The sequence below is a fragment of the Hemitrygon akajei genome, chromosome 1, assembly GCF_048418815.1.
Source record: "Hemitrygon akajei chromosome 1, sHemAka1.3, whole genome shotgun sequence".
NCBI lineage: Eukaryota > Metazoa > Chordata > Chondrichthyes > Myliobatiformes > Dasyatidae > Hemitrygon > Hemitrygon akajei.
Window position 1 is genome coordinate 137,696,944 of NC_133124.1, and position 25,527 is coordinate 137,722,470.

Consider the following 25,527-nt stretch of genomic DNA (forward strand, 5'->3'; position numbering starts at 1 on the left):
CATGGCCTGAAGGTTCCTAACACCATCCTACACTTTTAGTGGTGGTGGGCCAAGGAGTCGGTGGGAATCTTTTCAAGGATTCTTTGAAACCATGCTTGAATCCTTTCCTTTGTCTTACTGATACCCCCTGGCATGTAGATGTTATATTAAAGATAACTTCTATTCTTACTTCTCACACTTTTTTTCCTGATTTGTAGCCCTTTGAAAATCTATTCCTTGGTTTAACATATAGGCTAATTGGGGAAATTTGACAAGTTTTTAGATTTGTTTTACTTAAGGTACTTCTCCAGTGCTCAAATCTCTCAGGTTGATGAAAATGGTGGTTTAGTAGTAGTGATGCTGGGTTTGCACACATGCAGTTGGGAGTTCATCTGAAGAGCTCACACTGAATTCACTTGTGTGAAAACCTAACTTGTTGAGGTAGGCTTTTCAGGCAATGAAACCAGCCATCACAGTTGGCTCTAGCCTACGTTTGACTCTAGCTCTACTCTTAGGTTGACCTTTAGTATCTTGGGACCAAGGAAATGCAGGCAAGGTATATGCTCAGCACAGATGAAAATCTACCTCATCACTCACTCACCATGTAAGGGGGTAGCTGATGTGAAGTAAGTTTTGAAACTAGCTGATGCGATTATGTGGGACACCAATAGTGGAATGTCAGGCTCCTTTAAATATGCAGTGTTGATGTTGGTATCCAATCTAGAATTGCAGTCAGAGGTCCTCAGGAAGGTTGATCAAGAGCCTGTGACTTTTTCATAACTATTTTAACTTTTCTTCATGTTAGAGTTGCTCCATACCACAGAATAAGAAATTGATTTTCACTGTCTCCTGATCAGGAAAGGAAATAGAAACCAAAAAGAGCCAATGCTCTTTCAACTGAATTTTGAAGACGATGGTTGTTAGAGATTAACAGGCAGACAAGGTTCCTCTTGGGTCAGGAGAAACAACTGTGCCTTCTGAGCCCATGAGAAAACTCTCATGCCTTCTCTACACACATCTTTACACCTCACCCCAAAGCCTGACCCCCCACCTCTTTTGAGAGGTTTTGATACTTCACATTTTGAGAGCAACCAGAGAGAAACAGATGGGACGAACTGAGTGAGACTGCAGGCAAGAGTTGATTGACCATCCGATTATTTGGAGACATGAGACTGGAATCTGGAGCAGCTCACTAGATGCTGGAGGAACTGATTATTTAATGCGCTATAATGGACATGAACTTAGGTGAGGTATAAAACAGCAGCCAAATCATAACTAGTCATTTCCAAACTGAATAGGTATTAAAGGATTGCTGGAGTTGTGCAGTCTAGTTGCATATCAGCATGCTACTGGCCTGAGAAAAGAGCTGTGGCAGAAATCAGTTGCCAAGTTACGTTTACTGAGTCAACAATTATTAGAACAAATGGAGGAAATTCTCATGATCTTTTATTATAAAACTGTCTTCCCTTAGGAATTGGAGCTCGTGGTATTAGACATAGCCATCAGAACTTTTAAAAGTTTCCCATGTTGGAGCACGGTCACATCAGCAACAGTGGCTAGTTGCTGCTATCTATTTATTTGCAAATTATACTTGACCAGTTAAGCCTGCACAGAAGGGACAGTTTGCACCTGAACTGGAAGGGGACGAATATCCTAGCAGGAAGGTTTGTTGACGCCGCATGGTGGGGTTTCAACTAGAATTGCAGGGTGATGGGAAGCCGAGTGCCAGAACCGTTAGTGGACAGGTTGTGGAGGCAGATGTTGGTAAGACCTCAGACTAAGTCAGGAGTCAAAAGGTTGAGCAGTTGTGAGCTGAGCTACGTATATTTCAATGCAAGAAGTATCATAGGAAAGACGGATGAGCTCAGGGCCTGGACCAACACCAGGAATTATGAAGTTGTAGCCATTAGTAAAACTTGGTTGCAGGAGGGGCAGGATTGGCAGCTCAGTATTCTAGAGTTCCATTGTATTAGATGTAATGAAGCAAAAGGGATTAAAGGACGTAGGGTGGTGTTACTAGTCAGGGAAAATGCACAGCTGTACTCAGGACAGTCTGGAGAACTCGACTAGTGAGGCATAATGGGTGGAATTGAGAGATAAGAAACGTATGACCACATTAATAGGGCTATATTACACACCACCCAACAGTCGTAAGGATTTAGAGAAACAAATTTATAGAGAGAATGCAGACTGTTGCAAGAAACATAAGGTTGTTATAGTAGGTGATTTTAACTTTCCACGTATTGATTGGGAAACTTATACTATAAAATAAGTAGATGAGATAGAGTTGGTCAAATGTGGTCAGGAAAATTTCCTTCATCAGTTCATGGAAAAAAAACATGTGATACTGGAACTGCTATTAGGGAATGAGACAGGGCAGGTGGCAGAAACGTGTTGAGGTGCACTTTGCATCCAGTGTCCACAATGGTATTAGTTTCAAAGTAAATATGCAAGATGATAGGTCTGATCTGCAGATTGAGATTCTAAGTTGGGGAAAGGCCAATTTTGATGGTATCAGAAATTATCTGTCAAGTGTGGATTGGGAGAGGCTGTTTTCTGACAAAGATGTACTTGGAAAGTGAGATGTCTTCAAACATGAAATTTTGAGAGAACAAAGCTTGTATTATCTGCCTGTCAGAATAAATGATAAAGATAACAAGTGTAGGGAACCTTAGTTTTCAAGAGATATTGAGGCCCTGATTGAGAAAAAAGGAGCTGCATAGCAGATATTGGCAAGTAAGAACAAATGAAGTGTTTATGGAATACAAGAAATGCAAAAGAACACTTAAGAAAGAAATCAGGAGGGCTAAAAGAAGGCGTGGAATTGTTCTAGCAGACAAGGTGAAGGAGAATCCTAAGGGATTCTACAGATATGATAAGAGCAAAAAGGACAAAATTGGTCCTCCGGAAGACATGAATGGTAATCTATGTGTGTAGCCAAAACAGATGGGGGAGATGTTAATTGAATTATTTGCATCTGTATTTACCCAGGAGACAAATATAGAAGTGAGGCAAAGTGGCACCAACTTCATGGAACCTATACAGATTACAGAGGAAGAGGTGTTTGCTACTCTGAGGCAGATCAGGGTGGATAAATCCCCAGGGCCTGACAGGGCGTTCCCTTGGACCCATGGGAGGCAAGTACAGAAATTGCTGGGGCCACGTCAGAGATATTTAAAACATCCTTCACGACGGGTAAAGTAGCAGAGGATTGGAGGATGGCCAATGTTATTCCGCTGTTTAAAAAAGGCTCTAAACAGAAACCAGGAAATTATAGGCTGGTGACTCTGACATCAGTACGTAGTGGGAATGTTATTGGAAGGTATGCAAAGGAACCAGATATATAAGTATTTGGATAGACAGGGACTGATTAAGGATAGTAAGCATGGCTTTGTGTATGGTAGATTGAATTTTTCAAGTAAGTTACCAGGAAAGTGGATGACAGCAAAGCAGTGGATGTTGTCTACATGGACTTTAGTAAGGCATTTACATGTTCAGCACAGCATTGTGGGTCCCACTTGGGAGGCTGCTCAAGAAGATTCAGTTGCTCAACATTCAGGATGAGGTGGTAAATTGGATTAGATGTTGGCTTTGTGGGAGAAGCCAGAGAGTGGTAGTAGGTGGTTGCCTCTCTGACTGGAGGCCTGTGACTAGTGGAGTGCCGCAGGGATCGGTGCTGGGTCCTTTGCTGTTTCTCATTTATATTAAAGATCTGGATGATAATGTGGTTAACTGGATCAGCAAATTTGCGGATGACACCAAGGTTGGGGGTGTAGTGGACAGTGAGGAAGGCTATCATGGCGTGCAGAGGGATCTGGACTAGCTGGAAAAAAGGGCTGAAAAATAGCAGATGGAATTCAATGCAGCCAAGTGCAAGGTTTTGCACTTTGGTAGGACCCTGGGAATGATAGGGCACTACTGAGTGTGGTTGAACAAAGGGATCTGGGAATACAGGTCTATAATTCATTGAAAGCGGTGTCACAGGTAGAAGGGGGCGTAAAGAAAGCTTTTGGCACACTGGTCTTCATAAATCAATGTATTGAGTACAGAAGATAGGATGTTATGTTGAAGTTGTATCTTCTTCAGCTGTCCATCGATTTCGATGTTGACTGAGACCTGGGCAGGGTTGTGAAATATCACAGAGAAGTACAGCCAAGTATTTGTGTGGTTAAGTGCCTTGCTCAAGGACACAACAAGCTGCCTCAGCTGAGGCTCAAACTAGCGACCTTTAGATCACTGGATCAACGCCTTAGCCACTTGGCCACGTGCCAACACAAAGTTGTATAAAACCTAATTTGCAGTATTGTGTGCAGCTTTGGTCACCTACCTATAGGACAGATGTGAACAAGTTTGAAAGAGTGCAGAGAAAATTTACAAGGATGTTGCTGGATCTGGAGAACTTGGGTTGTGAGGAAGGATTGAATAGGTTAGGTCTGTATAGTTTAGAACGTAGAAGATTTTGAGATTTGATAGACGTGTACAAAATTGTGAGGGGTATAGATGGGTAAATGCAAGCAGGCTGTTTCCACTGAGGTTGGGTGAAACTAAAACTAGAGGTCGTGGGTTAAGGGTGAAAGGTGAGAAGTTTTAAGGGAACATGAAGGGAAACTTCACTCAGAGGGTCGTGAGAGTGTGGAATGAGCTTCTAGCATAAATGGTGCATGTGATTTCAAAGTTTAAGAGAATTTTCAAGAGGTACTTTAATATTAGGAGTATGGAGGGCTATGGTCCCAGTGCACGTCGATGGGAGTAGGCAGTTTTAAGTGATTTTGGCACAGACTAGATGGGCCGAAGGGCTTGTTTCTTTGGCTGTACTTCTCTATGACTCTGTGAAATTTCACACTCAATTAAATAGTTTTCAGGCATTGAAAACTTTGTTTGAACTTTCTGATAGTGGTTCTACTGCCTGCTAAAAACTCTGAACTTTTGAGAATCATCTGATGTCCATTCCACTGTTCAAAGAAAAGAACATGCATCTTCACTGCTAGGTCTCGACCAAAAATGTGAGCATACCTTTATCTCCTTGTGGAGCCAGGGGACCTGAGTGAGATTCAAAGTGCGTACTTTCCATCAGTATTCAACAGGGTGGAAGCTGAAGATTTAAGAGAGGGATATGTTGATATTCTTGAACACCCATGTGTCAAGCAGGAAGAAGTGCTAGAAATACTGGAGTGCATTACAGTGGATAAATTCCCAATGATGGACAGGATTTTAAGGGATCCCAAGTGGACACCATCTCCCTAACTGATCTCTGGAACATCTGGACAGTAAAGACAGCTCTGTCAGATTACTGTTTATTGTGTACAGTCTGCCTTCAATTCCAAGCAAACTCTAGACCCAGGGAGTCAAGTTGCATGCTCTGCAACTGGAGCCTTAACTTCCTGACCAATAATCAGTAAAGATAACAGCACTTCCACCGCAGTTATGCTGAACAATGGTGCTCTACAAGGTCACGTCCACCAGCTACCTAGCTACCCCCGTACACTGATGTACGTGTGGCCAGATTCTGCACGAACTCCACACAGTATATACGTTTTCAGATGATACCACCATAGTGGCCATATCTCAACAATGAAAGGGGCTACAGAAAGGAGATCGGGAGCTGAGTAACGTGGTGACATGACAGCAGCCTTTCCCTCATCAGTGTCAGCAGAACAAAAGAGCCGGTATTGTTTTAGAAAGGGAGGTGGTGCACATGCTAGTGTAAACATCAGCCATGTAGAGGGTGAAAAGGTTAAGAGCTTCAAATTCCTAGATGTGAACATCACCAATACCCAGTACTGGTCCAACTACATAGACGGCTCAGCCAGGAAAGCTCACCTGTCAGTGCCTGTACTTGCTCAGAAGGCTAAAGAAATTTGGCCCTTGTGGATTTTTATCAATGCACCATAGGAAGCATCCTTTCTGGATGCATAACAGCTTGGTGTGGGAACTATACTGAGTGAAGCAGACCCCACCCACCCTGGGTGTCCTACTCCGTTTTCCCATCGGGAAGAAGATACAAAAACCCGAAAGCACCAGGGTCAAGTATAGCTTCTACCCTGCTGTTATAAAACTATTACATGGTTCCCCAGTAGGATAAAGTGGATTACTGCATTGTTTGTCTCCACTGCACTTCCTCTGTAGCTGTTACAGTTCATTCTGTTATTGTTTTACCTTGTTCTACCTCGATGCACTGCGTAATGATCTGATCTGTATGAACAGTGTGCACGGTGTACACTGTAGCTCAGTACATGTGACAATAATATATCAAATCCAATTCCAAGATAAGAGGTTGCTGGGGATGTGATGAATATGTTCTTGTTAGCCACTGGTGGGGTACAAGGAGATTGGAAGGTAGCTTATGTTGTCTTATTCATGAAAGAGCAATTAGGGTTAAGCCCTGAGACTACAAGCTGCTGAGCTTTAATTCAGTGGTAGGAACGCCGGTGGTGAAAATTCTGTGGGACAATATTTATGTACACTTGGAGAAGCAGGGTCAGGTACTGCGAAGTTGGCACAGTCTTGTGTGGGGAATCGTGTCTCACGCTCCTGACTGAGGCTAGTGTCCATGATGGAGCTCCTGAGTCTGCAACTTCCTGCAGCTTTTACCGATCCTGTGCCGTGGCCCCAGCCAGTTAGAACACTCTCCACTGTACGTCTGTAGAAATTTGCGAGAGACTTTGGTGACATACCAAATCTCCTCAAAATCCTAGTGAATAAAGCTGCTGTCTTGCCTTCTTTGTATTTGTGTCGATATGTTGGGCCCAGAATAGATCCTCAGAGATGTTGACACACAGGAACCTGAAACTCCTCACCCTTTCCATTGCTGATCCCTCAATGGTGTGTGTTCCCTCAACTTCCCCTTCCTGAAGTCCTCAATCAATTCTTTGGTCTTACTGAGGTTGAGTGGAAGGTGGTTGTTGCAATACCACTCAACCAGCTGATCTATCTCACTCCTGTATGTCTCCTCGTCACCTTCTGAAATTCTGCCAATAATAGTTCAGCAAATTTATACTTGAGGTGTGCCGATCCACACAGACATGGGTGTAAGGAGCTTAGAGCATTGAGCTGAGCATGCATCCTTGAGGTTGCATCCACTGAGGTGCACCCAGTGTTGATTGTCAGCAAGGAGGAAATGAGTGTAGATGTACAAGGCTGGTATGGATGAGGTGGCCTGTAGTGGGCCGTATTTTGTACCTTTCTGTGATTCCTCATCTGCCCAGCCCCTATCTCGGGAATTTCCTTCCTAAACCTCCCCACTTCTCGATGTACCTTTCCTTCCTCAAGATGCTCCTTAACTCCTTTAACCAAATTTTCTGTCTTCTGCAAATGTCAAATAATTTTTCAGATATTTCCTTTAAATGTGAGAAGGTGAGAGGCACTGTATAAATGAAAGTTGTTGATTCAGCTGCCTGCGCTCTGTGATTATTTGTTCTTAATTTCAACGTGAGCAGAACTACTTGGAGGCACTAGTGAATATTCTGTCAGCTTGAGATCCGAATTCATTTTCAGATTTTTATTTGTCGCGGGTACTTTGAAACATCAAACCATACTGTGAAATGTGTTGCTTTGTGTGAATGCCTAGCACAGCCTGAGAATCGTGCTGGGGGTAAGTTGCAAGGGTCGCCATGCTTGTGGCGTTGACATAGCATCCCCACAACATTGTTAACCCTAACCTGTACATCTTTGGAATGTGGAGTGAAACCGGAGCACCTGGAGGAAACCCACGTGGTTACTGGCAGAACATACAAACTCCTTACAGATTGCGGCAAGAGTTGAATCCCGATTGGTAATCGCTGGTGCTGTAAAGTGCTTGCGCTAACATGTCACCCCAATCCAAAGCTGAAGTGAGCAGAACTGTCTACAACTATATGACACAAGTGATAAAGTGGAAAGACTGTTGTGTTTTGAAACACATCAGTTCCTCATAACTGAGAATTTAAAGCTGAGACTGCAGCATTAACAAATGTTCTGAGAACTGGACTGAGGTGTTCTCCAGAATGTTTTCACAGGCTTTAATTAAAAAGTGATTGACTTGTTTTTAAAGTTAAAATGCTCTGAAATCTGCTATGTTTCCTATAGACTTTTAATCACTATGGGGTCTACATGGAGTGGCACTATCATGAGCAGGTGAAGAGAGAGCTGATATCCTACTCCCTTTATTGACTATTGTTTGGAACCATGATTAACAGATTTTTACCCTTTCCATTATCACTTCAGGAAGAAAGAGGCACTAACTGTGAGCTGGTGGAGTCAGACTTCCTGAAATGCAGTGTGGGATTTCCTTTCATGAGACGACATTCTAAGGTAAGAGTGCTGACTCGTGTTATGCTTACAACCAGATGCTGCAGTAATAGCATGTTTTGATTAATGTCAATAGGATTGGCCTATAATCATTGTCCTTGTGTGGGATTTCCTTTAGTTCTATGTTGCTCTCAGCAGTTTCATTTTCAGAAGATTAACTCTGTGTTGGGGTTCTTTTCTGTGTTCTTTTTGATCACTTTAAACTGTATTCCAATTCCATTTGGACAATATGATTCCATTTGGACATCATAGCAAGAACTCATAACAGAGCAGCTAGCTACCTTAGCTGTGAAAGAGAGATCCACTAGGTTTTTCACTGCGGCAGAAAGGAAAGCTGTAGACAAAACTGCCTAATGTGTTACTGACACCAGCCTACCTGCCATCAAGGACGTGTACAGAAAGGTGCTGGAAAAGGGTCAGTAGCATCATGAAGGATCTCACTCACCCTGCTCATGGACTGTTTGTCCCCCTCCCTTCAGGGAGGAGGCAATATAGCATCCATGGCAGGAACCGCAAGTCAAGAAACAGTCACTTTCCCAAACCGTAAGGCTGATCAAAACCTCCACCCACTAATCCACCCCCAACCACCACTATTTTATCACTTCCAGTCAGAGTCGCCTTGTGTACAGACACTCCTGTGCCTAGCATCACGTTATGGACATACAATCAGTTTATGTATGTAGTTATTTATCTTGTGTGTTCTTTATCTTTGAGTGTTTTTTGTGCTGCATTGGATCCAGAGTAACAATTATATTTTTCTGCTTTGCACTTGTGTACTGAAAATAACATTAAACGATCTTGAAGGCTTTTGTTCCTGCGTGGCTTGTATGAGTCATGATGTGGCACATCCATTAAAACATGGAAAAACACAAAGTATACTGCAGATGCTGGGGTCAAAGCAACACATACAATAAGCTGGAGGACCTCAGCAGGTCGGGCAGCATCCGTGGAAAAGAATAGTCAATGTTTTGGGCCGAGACCTTCCGAGTCCTGACGAAGGGTCTCGGCCCGAAACGTTGACTGTTCTTTTCCACGGATGCTGCCCGACCTCCTGAGTTCCTCCATTAAAACATTCAAAAGCTTGGTTGTAGTCTGTTAGACTAGAAGATGAATCAGTCTTCCAAGGGAAAGTTTTGAAAAGTTTCCCTGATTGTTCCAAACTCCATAATACTTATCTTCACTTCTACATTCATTGCTCAGAGCTGAAGTACTGGTTTCCACACTCAGCTTCGTAGGCAGTTCCTTAGTGTTCTGAAAGACTTGGTGGTTTTGTGGATTCCGAGGTGACAGATGGGACCAATGTGAGATCTACAAGCTCTTCTGTAGATGGAGTGGGCATTAGTGGCTCACTTATGTTCTTGGTGTCTAACTGGATCATGACAGTATCTTTTTGCTGGTCCTTCCTTGCATTACATCAGTAGAGGTGACGAAATGTGCTATTCCTGATCTCTAGTTGCATTTGCACTCTGGAGGATCAATGCTGTTGTATATACTCCTTTCTGAGTTCATGCACTTATCCTCAAATCTTTCTTTTTACCTGCAGTATGAATTCAGCGTGATTTTTGATACAAGTCACCTTTATGGAGAGCAGGAGAATTTGGAATTCATAGTCACAACACAGAGGTAAAGCTCATGTATAGTCTAGGGTGACCTGGGTTTATTCTTTAGCTATTAATTATATTTAAGATGGTAAGTTTAAAATTGATGATACATATTTAAAATATTTTTTGATGTGAAACTACTTGACTTGACTAATGCTGTTACATCAATAATGATAACAATGCATTGCGACTTTGCATCAAAGATTCAGGTTTTGACTAATATGGTCTGACAAATAAGTGTTTATAAATGGCTGAAGGTTGAATTTTACAGGATGCAATTGGTGCAGTTTTGCAGCCGACTACTTGATGGTCTGTAAAATCATTCACTCTTTTGAAATATTCATTCTGTGTTGCATTAACATGAGCATGAAGCTGAACCCATGACCACATACCACCTTTGTAGCAAAATACTCCAAACACAGGCTAAAGTGGAATTTCCAAGACTGAGGCTATGTCCACGCTAGACCGAATAAATCCATAACCGAAGCTTTTTCTCTTCGTTTTGACCTTCCGTCCACACTGAAACGGCGTTTTCCTCCCCCGAAAACAAAACTTTTCTAAAACACCCTCCAGAGTGTGTAAACTTGAAAATGCCGAATGGGCAGAGTAATGTGGACAGGGTAACCGGAGATTTCTAAAAAAACGATGTCATGATGTGCCGGAACAACCTAACAATTTCAGAACAGATAGCAACAAGATTGAAGCCAGAAGAGTTAGAAATGTACTCACCAAATACTTTGACCCATAACTTACTGAATAAATAAGTATACTCACTTTGCCCTGTTTTCTGTCCTTGCTTGTATGAAGGTGGTTTATCTATTTATGCAAGTACTTCTCTGACAATAGATGTGTAACAGCCTAATGTAACATTGTATGGAAATACAAGATAATACTGATGCAGACATGTTTTATACATTTAACAAGGTGCTTTATTAATGCAACAGAGTTGGTCAGTTTTTCAATGTTCGTCGTCAGCCAGGTCATACTGTCTGTGAACTCCCTGTCGGTTGCCTCCATATGCTCCAGTTTTTTTTTAGTTTTAAGTCCTCCTGCGCGAGAGCTAACAGCTGTCTGTCATTTGGCAATTTCCTTTTAAATTGTTCTAGTCTGTAACTGCACAAATGCACACTTCCATAGCGAGATTCAACACCAAACATGTCACTTGTTTTCTGTAGATGTGTCCTGCTCATGCCCAGTAGGAGGAGATTCGTCCAAATACCCTTTTTAATGTGGACGGAGGTATTTTCAAAAATGCTTGGTGTGGATGCCTATCATTTTTACGCAAAACTGGTGTTTTCAGAATTATCCGGTCTAGTGTGGACGTAGCCTGAAGTAGTCAAAGTTCAAAGTAAACTTTATTATCAAAGTATTTATATGTCACCACATACAACCCTGTGATTCATTTCCTGTGGGCATACTCAGCAAATCTGTTGAATAGTAACTAACAGGATCAGTAAAAGGTCAACCAGAGTGCAGAAGACAACAAACTGTGCAAATACAAATATAAATAAATAGCAATAAATAATGAGACTGGGGGATAGAGTCCTTAATGTGAGATCATTGGTTGTAGGAACATCTCAATGGGTGGGCAAGTGAGTGTAATTATCCCCTTTGTTCAGGAGTGTGATAGTAACTGTTCTTGAACCAGGTGGTACAAGTCCTGAGGCTCTTGTACCTTCTACCTGATGGCAGCAGCAAGAAGAGAGTGTGGTCTGGGTGGCAAGGATCTCTGATGATGGATGCTGCTTTCCTACAACAGCGAGTTTTGTAGATATGCTCGGTGGTTGGGAGGAATTTACCATGATGTACTGGGCCAAAGCCACTACTTTTTGTAGGAATTTCAGAAGAAGCAACAGTTTCTCTACATAACCAATCAGACTGAAAAGTTGAGAAATAAGCAAAAGAAACCTACAAATGTTTGTAGAAGACAAAATGTTATGTGGAATAGATAGGTTCATTGTCAAATGAAATAAAGAAATGAGCAGTTGAAAGAATGGAGGAAAGTCGACAGATGTAAGCTGAAATTTAAAAAAAAAATTCATGAACCAAGTTTGTCAGAAAGAACATTCCATATTTACTTACAATAGTTTCAATAATTTCAGTGTTTGAATGCTTAACTAGAATTAACAATTATAATGTTATAAAGGCAGTGACCCAGCTCATTTAATTTTTACAAATTGGATTTGTACTGGGCAGCCATGCACAGAAACTTTGCAATGATCAGTGGTTGTCACTGGGTGAAGCAGATAAACTAAACATTTAAAACAACCTGAAATTTGTACTCTTCACAGACACCCACAAAACGAGATCCCATAGAATGAATGATAGAACATTGAAGTCCCCAAGCTCCTCCCACACCGTCTGCCCTAGCAGCAGCAAAAGCATTGACCCCCCCACTCACGCCAGCAGAAACTCCAACCTCCCCCCCCCACACTATGCAAGCAACAGCAAAAGCCCAAAGAGACCTTGATTCAGCATCCATCAAAACTACAGTCCATAATCCAGCACTAAGAATCCCAGAGACGCTAGCGATGGAGAGAGAGGTCACTCCTGCAACAAAGAGAACAGAGACCAGCAACTCGCTATTCAAATGGTAGTCTTCTGCGTCGCTTCTCCAAGCCCCCATCTCAAGGACCAGCAGGCTCTCACTCTCCATCAGAAGAGAGAGAGAGGAGGAATGCTCATCTATAAGGACCTTCTTCCGATAGGAGCTGGTGACCAGCAAGAACGCCAGAGTTGTCTCGATGTTGCAGTCTCCCAAGAAACTTCAGTCTACAAAATCGGTGAGGAGCCATGTGTTTTATGGGGCTGCTGCCTGAGGGTGCACCCCTTCCAAGCTCCTCCTGGAGACAGCGAAGCGCTAGGCTGCACAGCAGGTCTGAAAACCCACTGCATTGCAAAGAATCGGAGTTTGAACTGTAGATCACGGACTCTGATAGAACCCCAACAACTTTGAAAAGAAAGAAAAGACATAGGAGAAGAGGAATAAGCTGTTCTGTGGACGAACTGGATAAAGTCACCTAGCTTTGCAAAAGCCACTGGCACTACCTTTCCACACTGCTCAGCTGTTGAAGCACAGCTGTGATACCAGGAGGGATTTTTCACAGAGGGAATGTATTCTTCTGCAGCCACGAGGAAGAACAAAATGGATGAGGAAGAGATCAGTGGTGGAAGTGGTGTTCTTGGGAGTTTGATGAAGGGCTTGGATTTTGAAGCTTTTTTAAAAAAAATGGACATAAGTAAGATAAAAAACACAAGCTGAAGGATGAACACAATGTTTTGAAATACACAGAGAAATTGTGGTATTCTCAAAGAAGTGAACTAGGGCAATGAGGGAAAGTGACATGAGTTTTGTTAAAGATTAAGGATGGCATCAATCCCATCCATTGATGTTCTGTAAAGATGGTGTTAGCCTTACCAGTCACCGATATAGAGATTAAAGAGATTAGCTTTATTTGTCACATGTACCTCAAAATGGTTGTTGTGACACGTCTAGTGTGATATACGGTAGGTAGTACTTGTTGCTGTCATTTCCAGCTTCCACCACTGGCTAGCAGTCTTTCGAAAGGGAGAGCTGAATATGTAAGTATCTCTCTGCCAGTACACAGCCTCTCCCACTGCAAGCCTCGTGTAGTGGCTCCTCGCTGGCGACACATGGAAACTGAACTCGTTTCAGACGGGCTGAACTTCAGAAGACAGGGCGGAGTCTGGCCCCTGCACACGTAGCACGCAGGCCTACCGGTGTGTGGACACACCCTAGTGCTTGTGAACCAGATCCCCAGCTGTGGGTAAATAGCCCCACTGCCATGTTGGCAGCCTCGGGAAAGACAAAGGTTACAGGAGTAAATCCAGACAGCAAATCCGGAGTGGAGCCCCAAGGCAGCTGGACGTCATTCAGCATCCTTCCGGCAGCTCCTTCAGCCAAGCTGGTGCCAGACATATTGCTTCATAAACTTTCCTTTGGACTACAGTGGTGAGGCTGAGAGGGGGATCTTGACGACTGGGTCTCAGGATCTCCATACCTTCTGCCCAGGCTTGTGATGATGAACTTCAGGAAAGACAGAAGCCAACCAACCAACATCAAAGCATTGAGACATACAATGAAATATGCTGTCTGCGGCAAATCAGTGAGGATTGTGCTGGGTGGCCCACAAGCCTTCCGCCCAACCTCACGGATGGTGGCACGTCCCGATGCAGCGGTCACTCCAGTTCCAACTAAAGGTGCAATTGTTTGTCCTTTACAGCCTTGTTACGATTGTAAGAAACTGTTGGATACCAAGTACTGTGAGTCTACCTCACTAGCGAGTTGTTGGATAGCAGATGAGCTCGGCAGTGTGGGTTTATTGCCCACTGTGATGTTGTCTGCTGCAGCCACCCGTCATTGGAAGCAGTACGCAAGGAAGCAAAAGAAAGGGAAGTGTACTGGTGTTCGTGTAAAATTATAGGTGGAACCCTTCAGGCCAGCTTCTTCATAGCTTCTGTTTTCAGGATTTCGATCACTAGAAAGCTGTTAGATTGCCTACATCTGAGACTGAATCATTGTGAGATGAAGGACTGCTGTGTCCTCTTCCTGATGGAAACATGGCTCCAGGATGCCATCCCTGAAGCAGCCATCGAGCCAGAGGGTTTTGTCTCTTTTCATGCTGACAGAATTCCCATGATTTCTGGCAAGACGTGCGGTGGATGTTTATCTACTGGTGTGACCGCTTTGGTGGTGGCGGCCCGCTGTATGCCTATGGTAGAGTACAGGTCTACACCAAGGGAGTTCACTGCTATTGTGAATGTGGCTGTATACATCACCACCACCCCCCCCCCCCCCACTAACGCTGAGCAGGTGCTGCGTGATCTCTTGCAAACCATACAATGTGATAGTGCTTTTATTGTTGCTGGTGACTTTGAACATGCTAGCTGAAAAGCAAACGGAAAAATCGGCAGATGCTGGAAATCCAAGTAACACACACAAAATGCTTGAGGAACTCAGCAGGCCAGGCAGCATCTAGGAAAGGAGTACAGTCAGTGTTTCAGGCTGAAACCCTTTGGCAGGACTGGAGAAGAAAGCTGAGGAGTACTTTTGAAAAGCGGGGTGAGGGAAGAGAGAAACACAAGGTGATAGGTGAAACCAGGAAGGGGAGGAATGAAGTAAAGAACTGAGAAGGTGATTAGTGAAAGAGACCGAAAGCTATGGAAAAAAGAAAAGGGGGGAGGAGCATCAGAGGGAGGGGATGGGTGGGCAAGGAGATGAGGTGAGAGAGGGAAAATGGAGAAGGGAGAGTGGAAGCATTACTGGAAGTCTGAAAAATCAATGTTGATGCCATTAGGTTGGAAGCTATCCAAATGGAATAAAAGGTGTTGTTCCTCCAACCTATGTGTGGCCTCCCAGGGAGATGTGGCTTTTTCTGACGGATAGAGCATAGGTGCTCAGCGAAGAGGTCTCCCAATCTATGTCAGGTCTCACCGATATTCAGGAGGCCACACTGGGAGCACTAATCATAGTATATAACCCCAACTGACTCTCAGGTGAGGTGTTGCCTCACCTGGAAGGACTGTGTAGGGCCCTGAATGCAAGGATAAGTTCCAGGAGGGAGATCAATGGGGAGGAACGAATGGACAAGGGAGTCGCATGGGGAGCATTGTGTGCTGGATGCAGAGGCTGGTGGGTGAGGACAAGGGTGGCAGGAAGATGGGGTAAAAGCAGACGTGTGAAATGGAAGAGATGCCATTGAGGGCAGCGATGATGGTGGAAGAGGAGAAGCCCCTTTCTTTGAAAAAAGAGGACATCTCCTTCATTGTAGAATGAAAAGCCGCATCCTGAGAGCAGATGCAGCAGAGATGGAGGAGTTGAGAGAAGGGATGGCGTTTTTACAAGTAGCAGGGTGGGATGAGGTGTAGTCCAGGTAGCTCTGAGAGCCTGTAGGTTTGTAATAGACTTTGGTGGATAAGGTGTCTCAGGAGATAGGGTTAGTGAGATTGAGAAAGGGGAGGGAGGTGTCGGAAATGGATCAGGTAAATTTGAGGGCAGTGTGGAAGTTGAAGAAATTGACGAGTTCAGCCAATGCAGTCGTCGATGTAGCATAGCAAAAGTGTGGAACAGTCACCAGTGTAGGCTTGGAACCTAGACTGTTCTACGTACCAGACAAACAGGCAGGCATAGCTGGGACCCAGTCCTGCCTAAATTCTATCAGTGTGTTGACTTTGCTACCAGATGTGAGAGCACATTAGGCCTGGTTTATTCCAACATCTCTGTTTCATACAAAGCTGTTCCTCATCCCTGCCCCCACATCAGATTCACTGACCACTTATCTGTTGTGATAATTCCTGCCTATCAATCACTGATTACACATGTTAAACCAGTTCAAAGGGAGTTAAAGATCTGGCCAGAATGAGCTGCCTCAGCATTCAGGATTGTTTTAAAAACACGGACTGGAGTATGTTCAGAGAGGTGACTACCTACAACCATCACATTGATATTGATGAATGTGGGAGATCTGTGACTGGCTACATAGAGAAGTGCATTGAGGATGTCACTGTTATTAAACACATCTACGTGAGGGCACATGAGAAGTCATGGCTGACAGCTGAGGTCCGAGCATGGCTGAGAGATAGGAATGCTGCCTTCAGAATCAGAATCAGGTTTATTATCACCGGCATGTGACGTGAAGTTTGTTCACTTAGCAGCAGCAGTTCAATGCAATACATACTCTAGCAGACAGAGAAAAATAATAATAATAAATAAAATAATAATAATACAGTAATAATAAATAAACAAGTAAATCAATTACATATATTGAATAGATTTTTTAAAGAAGTACAAAAACAGAAATATTTTATATTTTTAAAAAAGTGAGGTAGGTCCAATGATTCTGTGTCTGTTTTGGAATCGGATGGCGGAGGGGAAGAAGCTGTTCTTGAATCGCTGAGTGTGTGTCTTCAGGCTTCTGTACATCCTACTTGATGGTAATAGTGAGATAAGGGATTTACCCTGGGTGCTGGAGGTCCTTAATAATGGACACTGCCTTTCTGAGACATTACTCCTTGAAGATGTCCTGGGTACTTTGCAGGCTAGTACCCAAGATTGAACTGACTAGATTTACAACCTTCTGCAGCTTCTTTTGGTCTTGTGCAGTAGCCCCTCCATACCAGACAGTGATACAGCCTGTCAGAATGCTCTACATGGTACAACTATAGAAGTTTTTGAGTGTATTTGTTGACAGGCCAAATCTTTTCAAACTTCTAATAAAGTATAGCTGCTGTCTTACTTTCTTTATAAATACAGTGATATGTTGGGACCAGGTTAGACACTCAGAGATCTTGACACTCAGGAACATGAAGCTGCTCACTCTCTCCACTTCTGATCCCTCTGAGAATTGGCATGTGCTCCTTCATTTTACCCTTCCTGAAGTCCACAATCAGCTCTTTTGTCTTACTTACGTTGAGTGCCGGGTTGTTGCTGCGGCACCACTCCACTAGTTGGCATATCTCACTCCTGTACGCCCTCTCGTCACCACCTGAGATTCTACCAACAATGGTTGAATCATCAGCAAATTTATAGATGTTATTTGAGCTGTGCCTAGCCACACAGTCATGTATATAGAGAGTAGAGCAGTGGGCTAAGCACACACCCCTGAGGTGCACCAGTGTTAATCGTCTGCGAGGAGGGTATGTTACCACCAATCCGTACAGACTGTGGTCTTCCAGTTAGGAAGTCAAAGATCCAATTGAAGAGGGAGGTGCAGAGGCACAGGTTCTGCAACTTCTCAATCAGGATTGTGGGAATGATAGTATTAAATTCTGAACTATAGTCGATGATTAGCATCCTGACATAGGTATTTGTGTTGTCCAGGTGGTATAAAGCCGTGTGGAGAGCCATTGAGATTGCATCTGCCATTGACCTATTGTGGCGATAGGCAAATTGCAATGGGTCCAGGTCCTTGCCGAGGCAGGAGTCCAGTCTAGTCATGACCCACTTCTCAAGCGTTTCATCACTGTTGGTGTGAGTGCTACCGGGTGATAGTCATTAAGGCAGCTCACATTCTTCTTCTTAGGCACTGGTATAATTGTTGCCTTTTTGAAGCAAGTGGGAACTTCTGATCGTAGCAGTGAGAGGTTGAAAATGTCCTTTAATATTCGTGCTAGTTGGTTGGCACAGGTTTTCAGAGAACTACCAGGTACTCCATCAGGACCTTCCACCTTGCAAGGGTTCACTCTCTTTAAAGACAGCCTTACATCAGCCTCTGAGACAGAGATCACAGGGTCATCAGGTGCAGCAGGGATCTTCACAGCTGTAGTTGTATTCTCTCTTTCAAAGCATGCATAGAAGGCATTGAGTTCATCTGGTAGTGAAGTATCACTGCCATTCATGCTATTGGGTTTTGCTTTGTAGTAAGTAATGTCTTACAGACCTTGCCAGAATTGCCGTGCATCCATTGTCACCTCCAACCTCATTTGAAATTGTCTCTTCGCCCTTGAAATAGCCCTCCGCAAATCATACCTGGTGTTCTGGCACAGACCTGGCTCGCCACAGATCTAGCCTTCAGTAGACGACATACCTCCTGGTTCATCCACGGCTTTTCAGATCTCAGGTCAGCAAAAGTGGTGCTTTCCTGCATAATCAGGAAGGCAAAATAGAATTATTCACAGAGAATATACAGCCATTTCTGTGACACCAGAGATAAGAGAAGGACGTGGCAGGGCATTCAGACCATAACAGACTGCAATTCCACCTTGCATGTCAACAACAGTGATGCATCTCTTCCAGATAAGCTGAATGTCTTTCACGCTTGTTTAATGCATAGAACAATGTGCTGGTGAGGAAAGTCTCTTTCAGGTACTCTGGCCACAGTTGATGTGAGGAAGACCTGAGCCATGGTCAACCCATTAAAGCTACAGAGCCTGATAATATACCAGGTCGTGTGCAACCCATTTATCTCAGGTTTTACAGACAACATCAACATCTCTGGAACATCCGCTGTCCCCACAGGCTTCAAGCTGGTCCTCATCATCACAATACCCAACAGGACGACAGTAACCTGTCTCATTGACTACTGCCCAGTGGAACTCACCTCAACAGTAGTGAAGTGCTTTGAATGGCTGGTTATGAATTGTATTAAATCCCATCTTCCTGCTACATTGAACCATTTCCAGTTTGCTTATCACTCAAATCCGTCCACTGATGATGCCATAGTCTCTGCAGTCCACCCCGAACTCTCCCAACTGGAAAATGGTGCCTCATATTCCAGGATGCTGTTTATTGACTTCAGCTCAACATACAATATGATCATACCTCAGAAGCTGGTGGATAAACTGTCCTTGTTGCATCTGAACACCTCTCTCTCTAACTGGATCATAGACTTCTTGACAGGAAGGCCACAGTCATTCCACGTTGGCAGAAACACCTCCAGTTCCATCAGTTTAAGCCCATGGCTGTGTGCTAGCCAGCTATTGTCCACGTTACTGACACATGACTGTACTGCTCGATCGAGTTCTCTGATGACAGAACAGTGGTTGGCCTCATCAACAATGACGACGATACGGTGTACAGAGAGGAGGTAAGTGGCTGATAGAATGGTGTGAGCAAAACAACTCAAGTCTCAATGTGGACAAGACCAAAGAGGTGATTATTGACCTTAGGAAGATTCAGGTTGACGACTCCTACTGAACATAAATGGATCCTCCATTGAGAGTTAGGAGCACCAAATTTCTGGGAGTACACATAACCGATAGTCTCACCTGGTCCATCGACACTACTACATTGGTCAATAAAGCACAGGAAAATCTCCACATCTGAGGAGAGTGAGGCTCCCCCTGTCCCCTCCTCTTTAACCAGTTTTTGCAGTAGCACCATCGGGAGTGTCCTAACCAGCTGCATCACCGTCTGGTACAGGAATTTCAAGGCATTTGACTGCAAGTGCCTTCAAAGGATTGCATGGAATGCTGAGAGAACCACTCCACGCATTAGAGATGTTTATGCAGGGTCCTTAGCATTTTCAATGATCCCTCCCATCTGTCCAATGAGATCTTTGACCCCCTACCATCTGGCAGGAGGTACAGTGACGTTAGGACAAGAAGTTTTAGATAGTCACAAGGAGAAAGTACAAACTCCTTACAGGCAGCAGTGGGAATTGGACCTCTGTTGCTACTGTAAAGCGATGCAATAACTGCTACACCAAGATAATTTTGTTGTACCTGGAGAAGATATCATATTGTGTCAGATAGGGAATAAGACTAATTAGATGTGTTAAGTTCCCAGCCAAAATATTTATGAAAAAATACTGTATGTGCTCAATTTTAACTATACCATTTATTAAACAGCTTGTAGACAACCTCAAAATCGTTACCAAACCAGAAAATGTTGGAAACACTCAGCAGTTCAGGTGGCATTTATGGAAAGATAAATAGATAATGCGTTAAGTCTGAGACCTTTCATCGGATCTCACAAAGGATTTACTTTGATTCATCAGTCACTAGAATCAGGATAGAGTTGGCCATCTACAGGTTTAATCTGTGTGCATGGACAATTACCAAACAGCCTCTTTCTGTGTCATGTCATAATGTGTAATTAGATGGTTTCACTTAGACCGGTATTGATTTAAATACATTTTCAAATAAGCAGAATGTGAGTATAGGAACAGACTGAATTGGTGTTTGAAATAATGTGTCATTTATTAAAAGATTGGTGCGCACCAGGTGACCAGTCAAAGCTGATCTACCTGAACATGAATTTGGTACAACTTTTACACTTCTGTCGACAAGGTTACCAGTAAAGCTGAATTTTGATAACAGAAAGGCAGTGACAGGGAGACTTAATTCATATGCAGACTAGATCCTGATTACAGAATAAAATGATTATGCTAACTGTAAATCCAATTTCCTATTATAGCATAATTAGTAAAGTTCCTGTAATTTGGGTGTTGTCACTACTGTGTTCCATGTCTCTACTTTTGTCTGCAGTTCCCTGATACCACATTAGCACAATCCACACCCCAACTGGCAAGCTATTAGCCTTCACTATTCTTTCCCCTACAACAGTGAGGAAGATAGTTGTGTAGTTAGAATGTTGAATTTAATCACAAACACAATAAAGTGTGCAGATGTTGGAAATCCAAACAATACACACAAAACATTGGAGGAACTCAGCAGGTCAGGCAGTATCTATGGAAAAGAGTAAACTGTCAAGGTCACGGTCTAGGCGTGCAATATTGACTGTTTATTCTTTTCCATAGGTACTGCCTGACCTGCTGAGTTCCTTCAGCATTTTGTGTGTGTTGCTTATGTTGAATTAAGGTGAACAGCATCAGACATTCAAAATTGTTTAATGCCATTTCCAATACACGTGTAAAGGAGATTGAAATAATTGTTATTCCAGATCCAATGCAAAAAAAACACACAAAAATAACACAATAATATAAAGATACAATAAATATAAATACATAAGATAGCTTACACACATAGATTGATTGTATGTCCATAAAGTGACGCCTGGTGCAGGAGTGTCTGTACACATGGTGAGTGACAGGAAATGATAAAGTAGTGGTGGTGGGGGGTGGGTTAGTGGGTGGAGGTATTGACTAGCTTGTGAAAACTCTTTTTGAGCTTGGGTTCCTGGTGTGGATGCTACATGGCCTCCTCCCTGATTGGAGTGGGACAAGCAGTCCATGGGCAGAGTGGGTGAGAATCTATGAACTATGAAAAGGGATAAGGGAGAGCCAGTGGATGTAGTGTACCTGGACTCCCAGAAAGCTTTTGATAAAGTCCCACATAGGAGATTAGTGGGCAAAATTAGGGCACATGGTTTTGGGGGCAGAGTACTGACATGGATTGAAAATTGGCTGGCTGACAGAAACAAAGAGTAGCGATTAACGGGTCCCTTTCGGAATGGCAGGCTGTGACCAGTGGGGTACCGCAAGGTTCGGTGCTGGGACCGCAGCTGTTTACAATATACATTAATGATTTAGATGAAGGGATTAAAAGTAACATTAGCAAATTTGCCGATGACACAAAGCTGGGTGGCAGTGTGAAATGTCAGGAGGATGTTATGAGAATGCAGGGTGACTTGGACAGGTTGGGTGAGTGGGCAAATGTATGGCAGATGCAGTTTAATGTGGATAAATGTGAGGTTATCCACTTTGGTGGCAAGAACAGGAAGGCAGATTACTATCTAAATGGAGTCAAGTTAGGAAAAGGGGAAATACAATGAGATCTAGGTGTTCTTGTACACCAGTTAATGAAAGCAAGCATGCAGGTACAGCAGGCAGTGAAGAAAGCTAATGGCATGCTGGCTTTTATAACAAGAGGAATTGAGTATAGAAGTAAAGAGGTCCTTCTGCAGCTGTACAGGGCCCTGGTGAGACCCCATCTGGAGTATTGTGTGCAGTTTTGGTGTCCAAATTTGAGGAAGGACGTTCTTGCTATTGAGGGAGTTCAGCATAGGTTCACAAGGTTAATTCCCGGAATGGCGGGACTGTCATATGTTGAAAGATTGGAGCGACTGTGCTTGTATACACTGGAATTTAGAAGGATGAGAGGGGATCTGATTGAAACATATAAGATTATTAAGGGATTGGACACACTGGAGGCAGGAAGCATGTTCCCGCTGATGGGTGAGTCCAGAACTACAGGCCACAGATTAAGAATAAGGGGTAGGCCATTTAGAACAGAGATGCGGAAAAACTTTTTCACCCAGAGAGTGGTGGATATGTGGAATGCTCTGCCCCAGAAGGCAGTGGAGGCCAAGTCTCTGGATGCATTCAAGAGAGAGTTAGATAGAGCTCTTATAGATAGCGGGGTCAAGGGATATGGGGAGAGGGCAGGAACGGGGTACTGATTGTGTATGATCAGCCATGATCACAGTGAATGGCGGTGCTGGCTAGAAGGGCTGAATGGCCTACTCCTGCACCTACTGTCTATTGTCTATTGAATCTTCATGGTATTACTGGCCATTTCCAGCGCCTTTGTGTATATACTGTATGTTCTTGATGGCAGGTAGGCTGTTTCCAGTGCTGCATTAGGCAGTTTTAACTACCTGTCCACCGGAGTGCAGTTTCCGAGCCATGCAATGATGCAGCATGTTGGGATGCTCTCTACTGTGCATCTGTAAATGGTGCTGAGATAATGTGCATAGTCTGGCTCTCTTCAGCCACCTCAGAAAGTAGAGGCATTGGTGAGCTTTCTTGATTGTGTGGAATGTATCCTGGGACCATGAGACATTGCACCAGGTGTGCATTCTCAAGAGTTTCAAACTGCTTACTGCTGTGCCACCAATGTAAAGAGGGGTGTGAGTGGTACGAGTTCTCCTGAAGACGATAACCATCTCTTTTGCCTTGCTGATATTGAGGAAGAGGTTATTTGCCGGTTGGTATGTTCAGAAGGCATTTGGGTAGGCCCTTGAGAACAATTTGAAAGACTGGAGAACAAGCAGGGAATGAGATAGGTGGGATTGCTCTAATAGGACCTGATATATTTGCAATGAGACAAATGGGCTGTTTTCTTTGAGGTCCGAAAGGAACAAAATGATGTAGGATACTGTTACCAAAATGCTACTTTGAGGAATAAATGGCTCGTTTGTAAAGATTTTTCATGATATGTATTATGTCAGCCCCAGCCAGATCTATGGTACCAAGGAGACTTTCACTTAAATGACGTGGTTGAGTGGGTTACCCCATTAGATCATGAAGGACACAATAGCTGAATCACACAGCTGTGTCTAAGTGATGTTTAAATATGTGCATTCCTTCTGTCTCAAAAGGATTTGGTGCTGCAGTGAGGAGTTCCTATTCACCGTTTAAAATTATGTAGTCTGCATTTAAGACAGAGATGAGACTATTTTTTTCCCTTAGTGTATTCTTGGAGCAATCTTCCACAAAGGTGGTGGAAACAGAATTTTCAATATTATTAAGTCAGAGGTAGATAAAAATGTGATAAAGTAATAGTTAGACAGGAATGCAAGGTTGAAGCAGAACCAGAGTCAGGTTTAATATCACCAGCATAATTTATTGACTTTGTGGCAGCAGTACATTGCAATATATAATTATAGGGGAAAAAAGCTGTGAATTAGTGTATATGTGTGTGTGTATATAAAAAAAAAAGTGGGTTAGTGTTCATGGGTTCAATGTCCATTCAGAAATCAATGGCAGAGGGGAAGAAGCTGTTCCTGAATTGTTGAGTGTGTGCCTTCAGGCTTCTGTACCTCCTTCCTGATGGTTGCAATGAGAAGAGAACATGACCTGGGCAGTGGGGGTCCTTAATGATTGATGCCACCTTTTAGAGGCTTTGCTTCTTGGAGATATCCTGGATACTACAGAGGCTAGTACCCATGATGGAGCCGACAAAGTTTTACAATTCTCTGTAGCTTATTTCAATCCTGTACAGCAGCCCTCCTCCCCCTCCCCCCCATAGCAGACGGTGATGCAGCAACAGTTAAATCCACTATTATCTCACTTAATGGCAGTCAGAGCAGGATAGAGCAGCTGGGTGACCCACTACAGATCTTAATTTGTACATTCTGTTCAATCTGCTTTAAAAATATGTTTGTGATACCTGATTCTGTATATTAGATATAAAATCACTGCTTTCTCATCATAAGGGTAGTTGTTAGGTCTTAAGGATTTTTCTTCCCTTGTCACAGCGTAATGGATACGCAGTGACTATTGTTCATTCCTAGTCCTATCAATTGCTGCATCCCTCTCGTCAATCAGATGGCGTAGAAACTGACTTCCTCTGGAATTATTCCACACTAAAAATCGAAGAGTTATTCTGAGCCATTGCAAGGAATAATGTTCATGTTGCTTCACTCGCTACTTTTGTTCTCTCTGGCAAGGGCTTCATTGGGACATTGTACTAGTAATGCGCTGAGGAATATTTTGGTCTTGCACAATCAAATATCTTGAGTAGGAGATTGTAGAGAGTTGCCTCAATAATGTTTCACCCAAAAATATTGACAGGGTAATTTGCAAAAATGCATCCTACAATAAAAAAATAAATCCAAGCAAAGCACAGAGTGAATGCTTCATGATTATAAAGCATATGGCAATTGCTCACTTGTAAATGTTATGTAACCTCTTTTGGCAGACACTTACAGAATAGTGTCATTGTTCACCATAATTTGCTGGCCAGTTGTGAGACCCTGAGAGCGGGTCCCATAACCAAAAAGAACTGAAGTCAGTGTAACTCCAGGTCAGGGTCTTCAAAAAAACCCAGAAAGGGAAAAATAGAGATAATAAAGATAGAAATAGAGTTGTTTCCAGAGATGCAAGCAAAGGAGTCACCATTAGGTGCCATCATCCTCCTAAACTCCACCTACATGTTTCTGTGTGCCAGGGAATAAAGTCCTAACCTAGTCAACATTTCCCTGTAACTCAGATTCATATGTCTCAGCAACATTCTCATATGTTTTCTCTGCACTCTTTCAATCTTATTGATATCTTTCTTGTAGATGAGTGACCAGAACTGCACACGAAGCTCCAAATTAGATCTCACAAACATCTTATACAACTTCAACGTAACATCCCAACTTCTATACTCAATAATTTGATTTATGAAGACTAATGCGCCAAAACTCTTTATGACCGTATCTACCTGTAACATTACTTTCAATAAATCATAGCTCTGTTTTCCCAGATCCCTCTGTCCTACTGCACTTCTCAATGTCCTAGTATTCACTGTGTAA

At 43.1% G+C, this 25,527-nt stretch overlaps 1 protein-coding gene across 1 annotated transcript in view; it reads left to right on the forward strand.

Annotated features, from left to right (window-relative positions):
- Positions 1–25,527, forward strand: part of itga9 (integrin, alpha 9) — a 425,264-nt gene that overhangs the window by 262,407 nt on the left and 137,330 nt on the right. The window contains exons 19-20 of the mRNA XM_073052451.1: positions 8,182–8,268; positions 9,809–9,888. Coding sequence (XP_072908552.1) covers positions 8,182–8,268; positions 9,809–9,888 — 167 coding nt within the window. The remainder of the gene's footprint in view (positions 1–8,181; positions 8,269–9,808; positions 9,889–25,527) is intronic.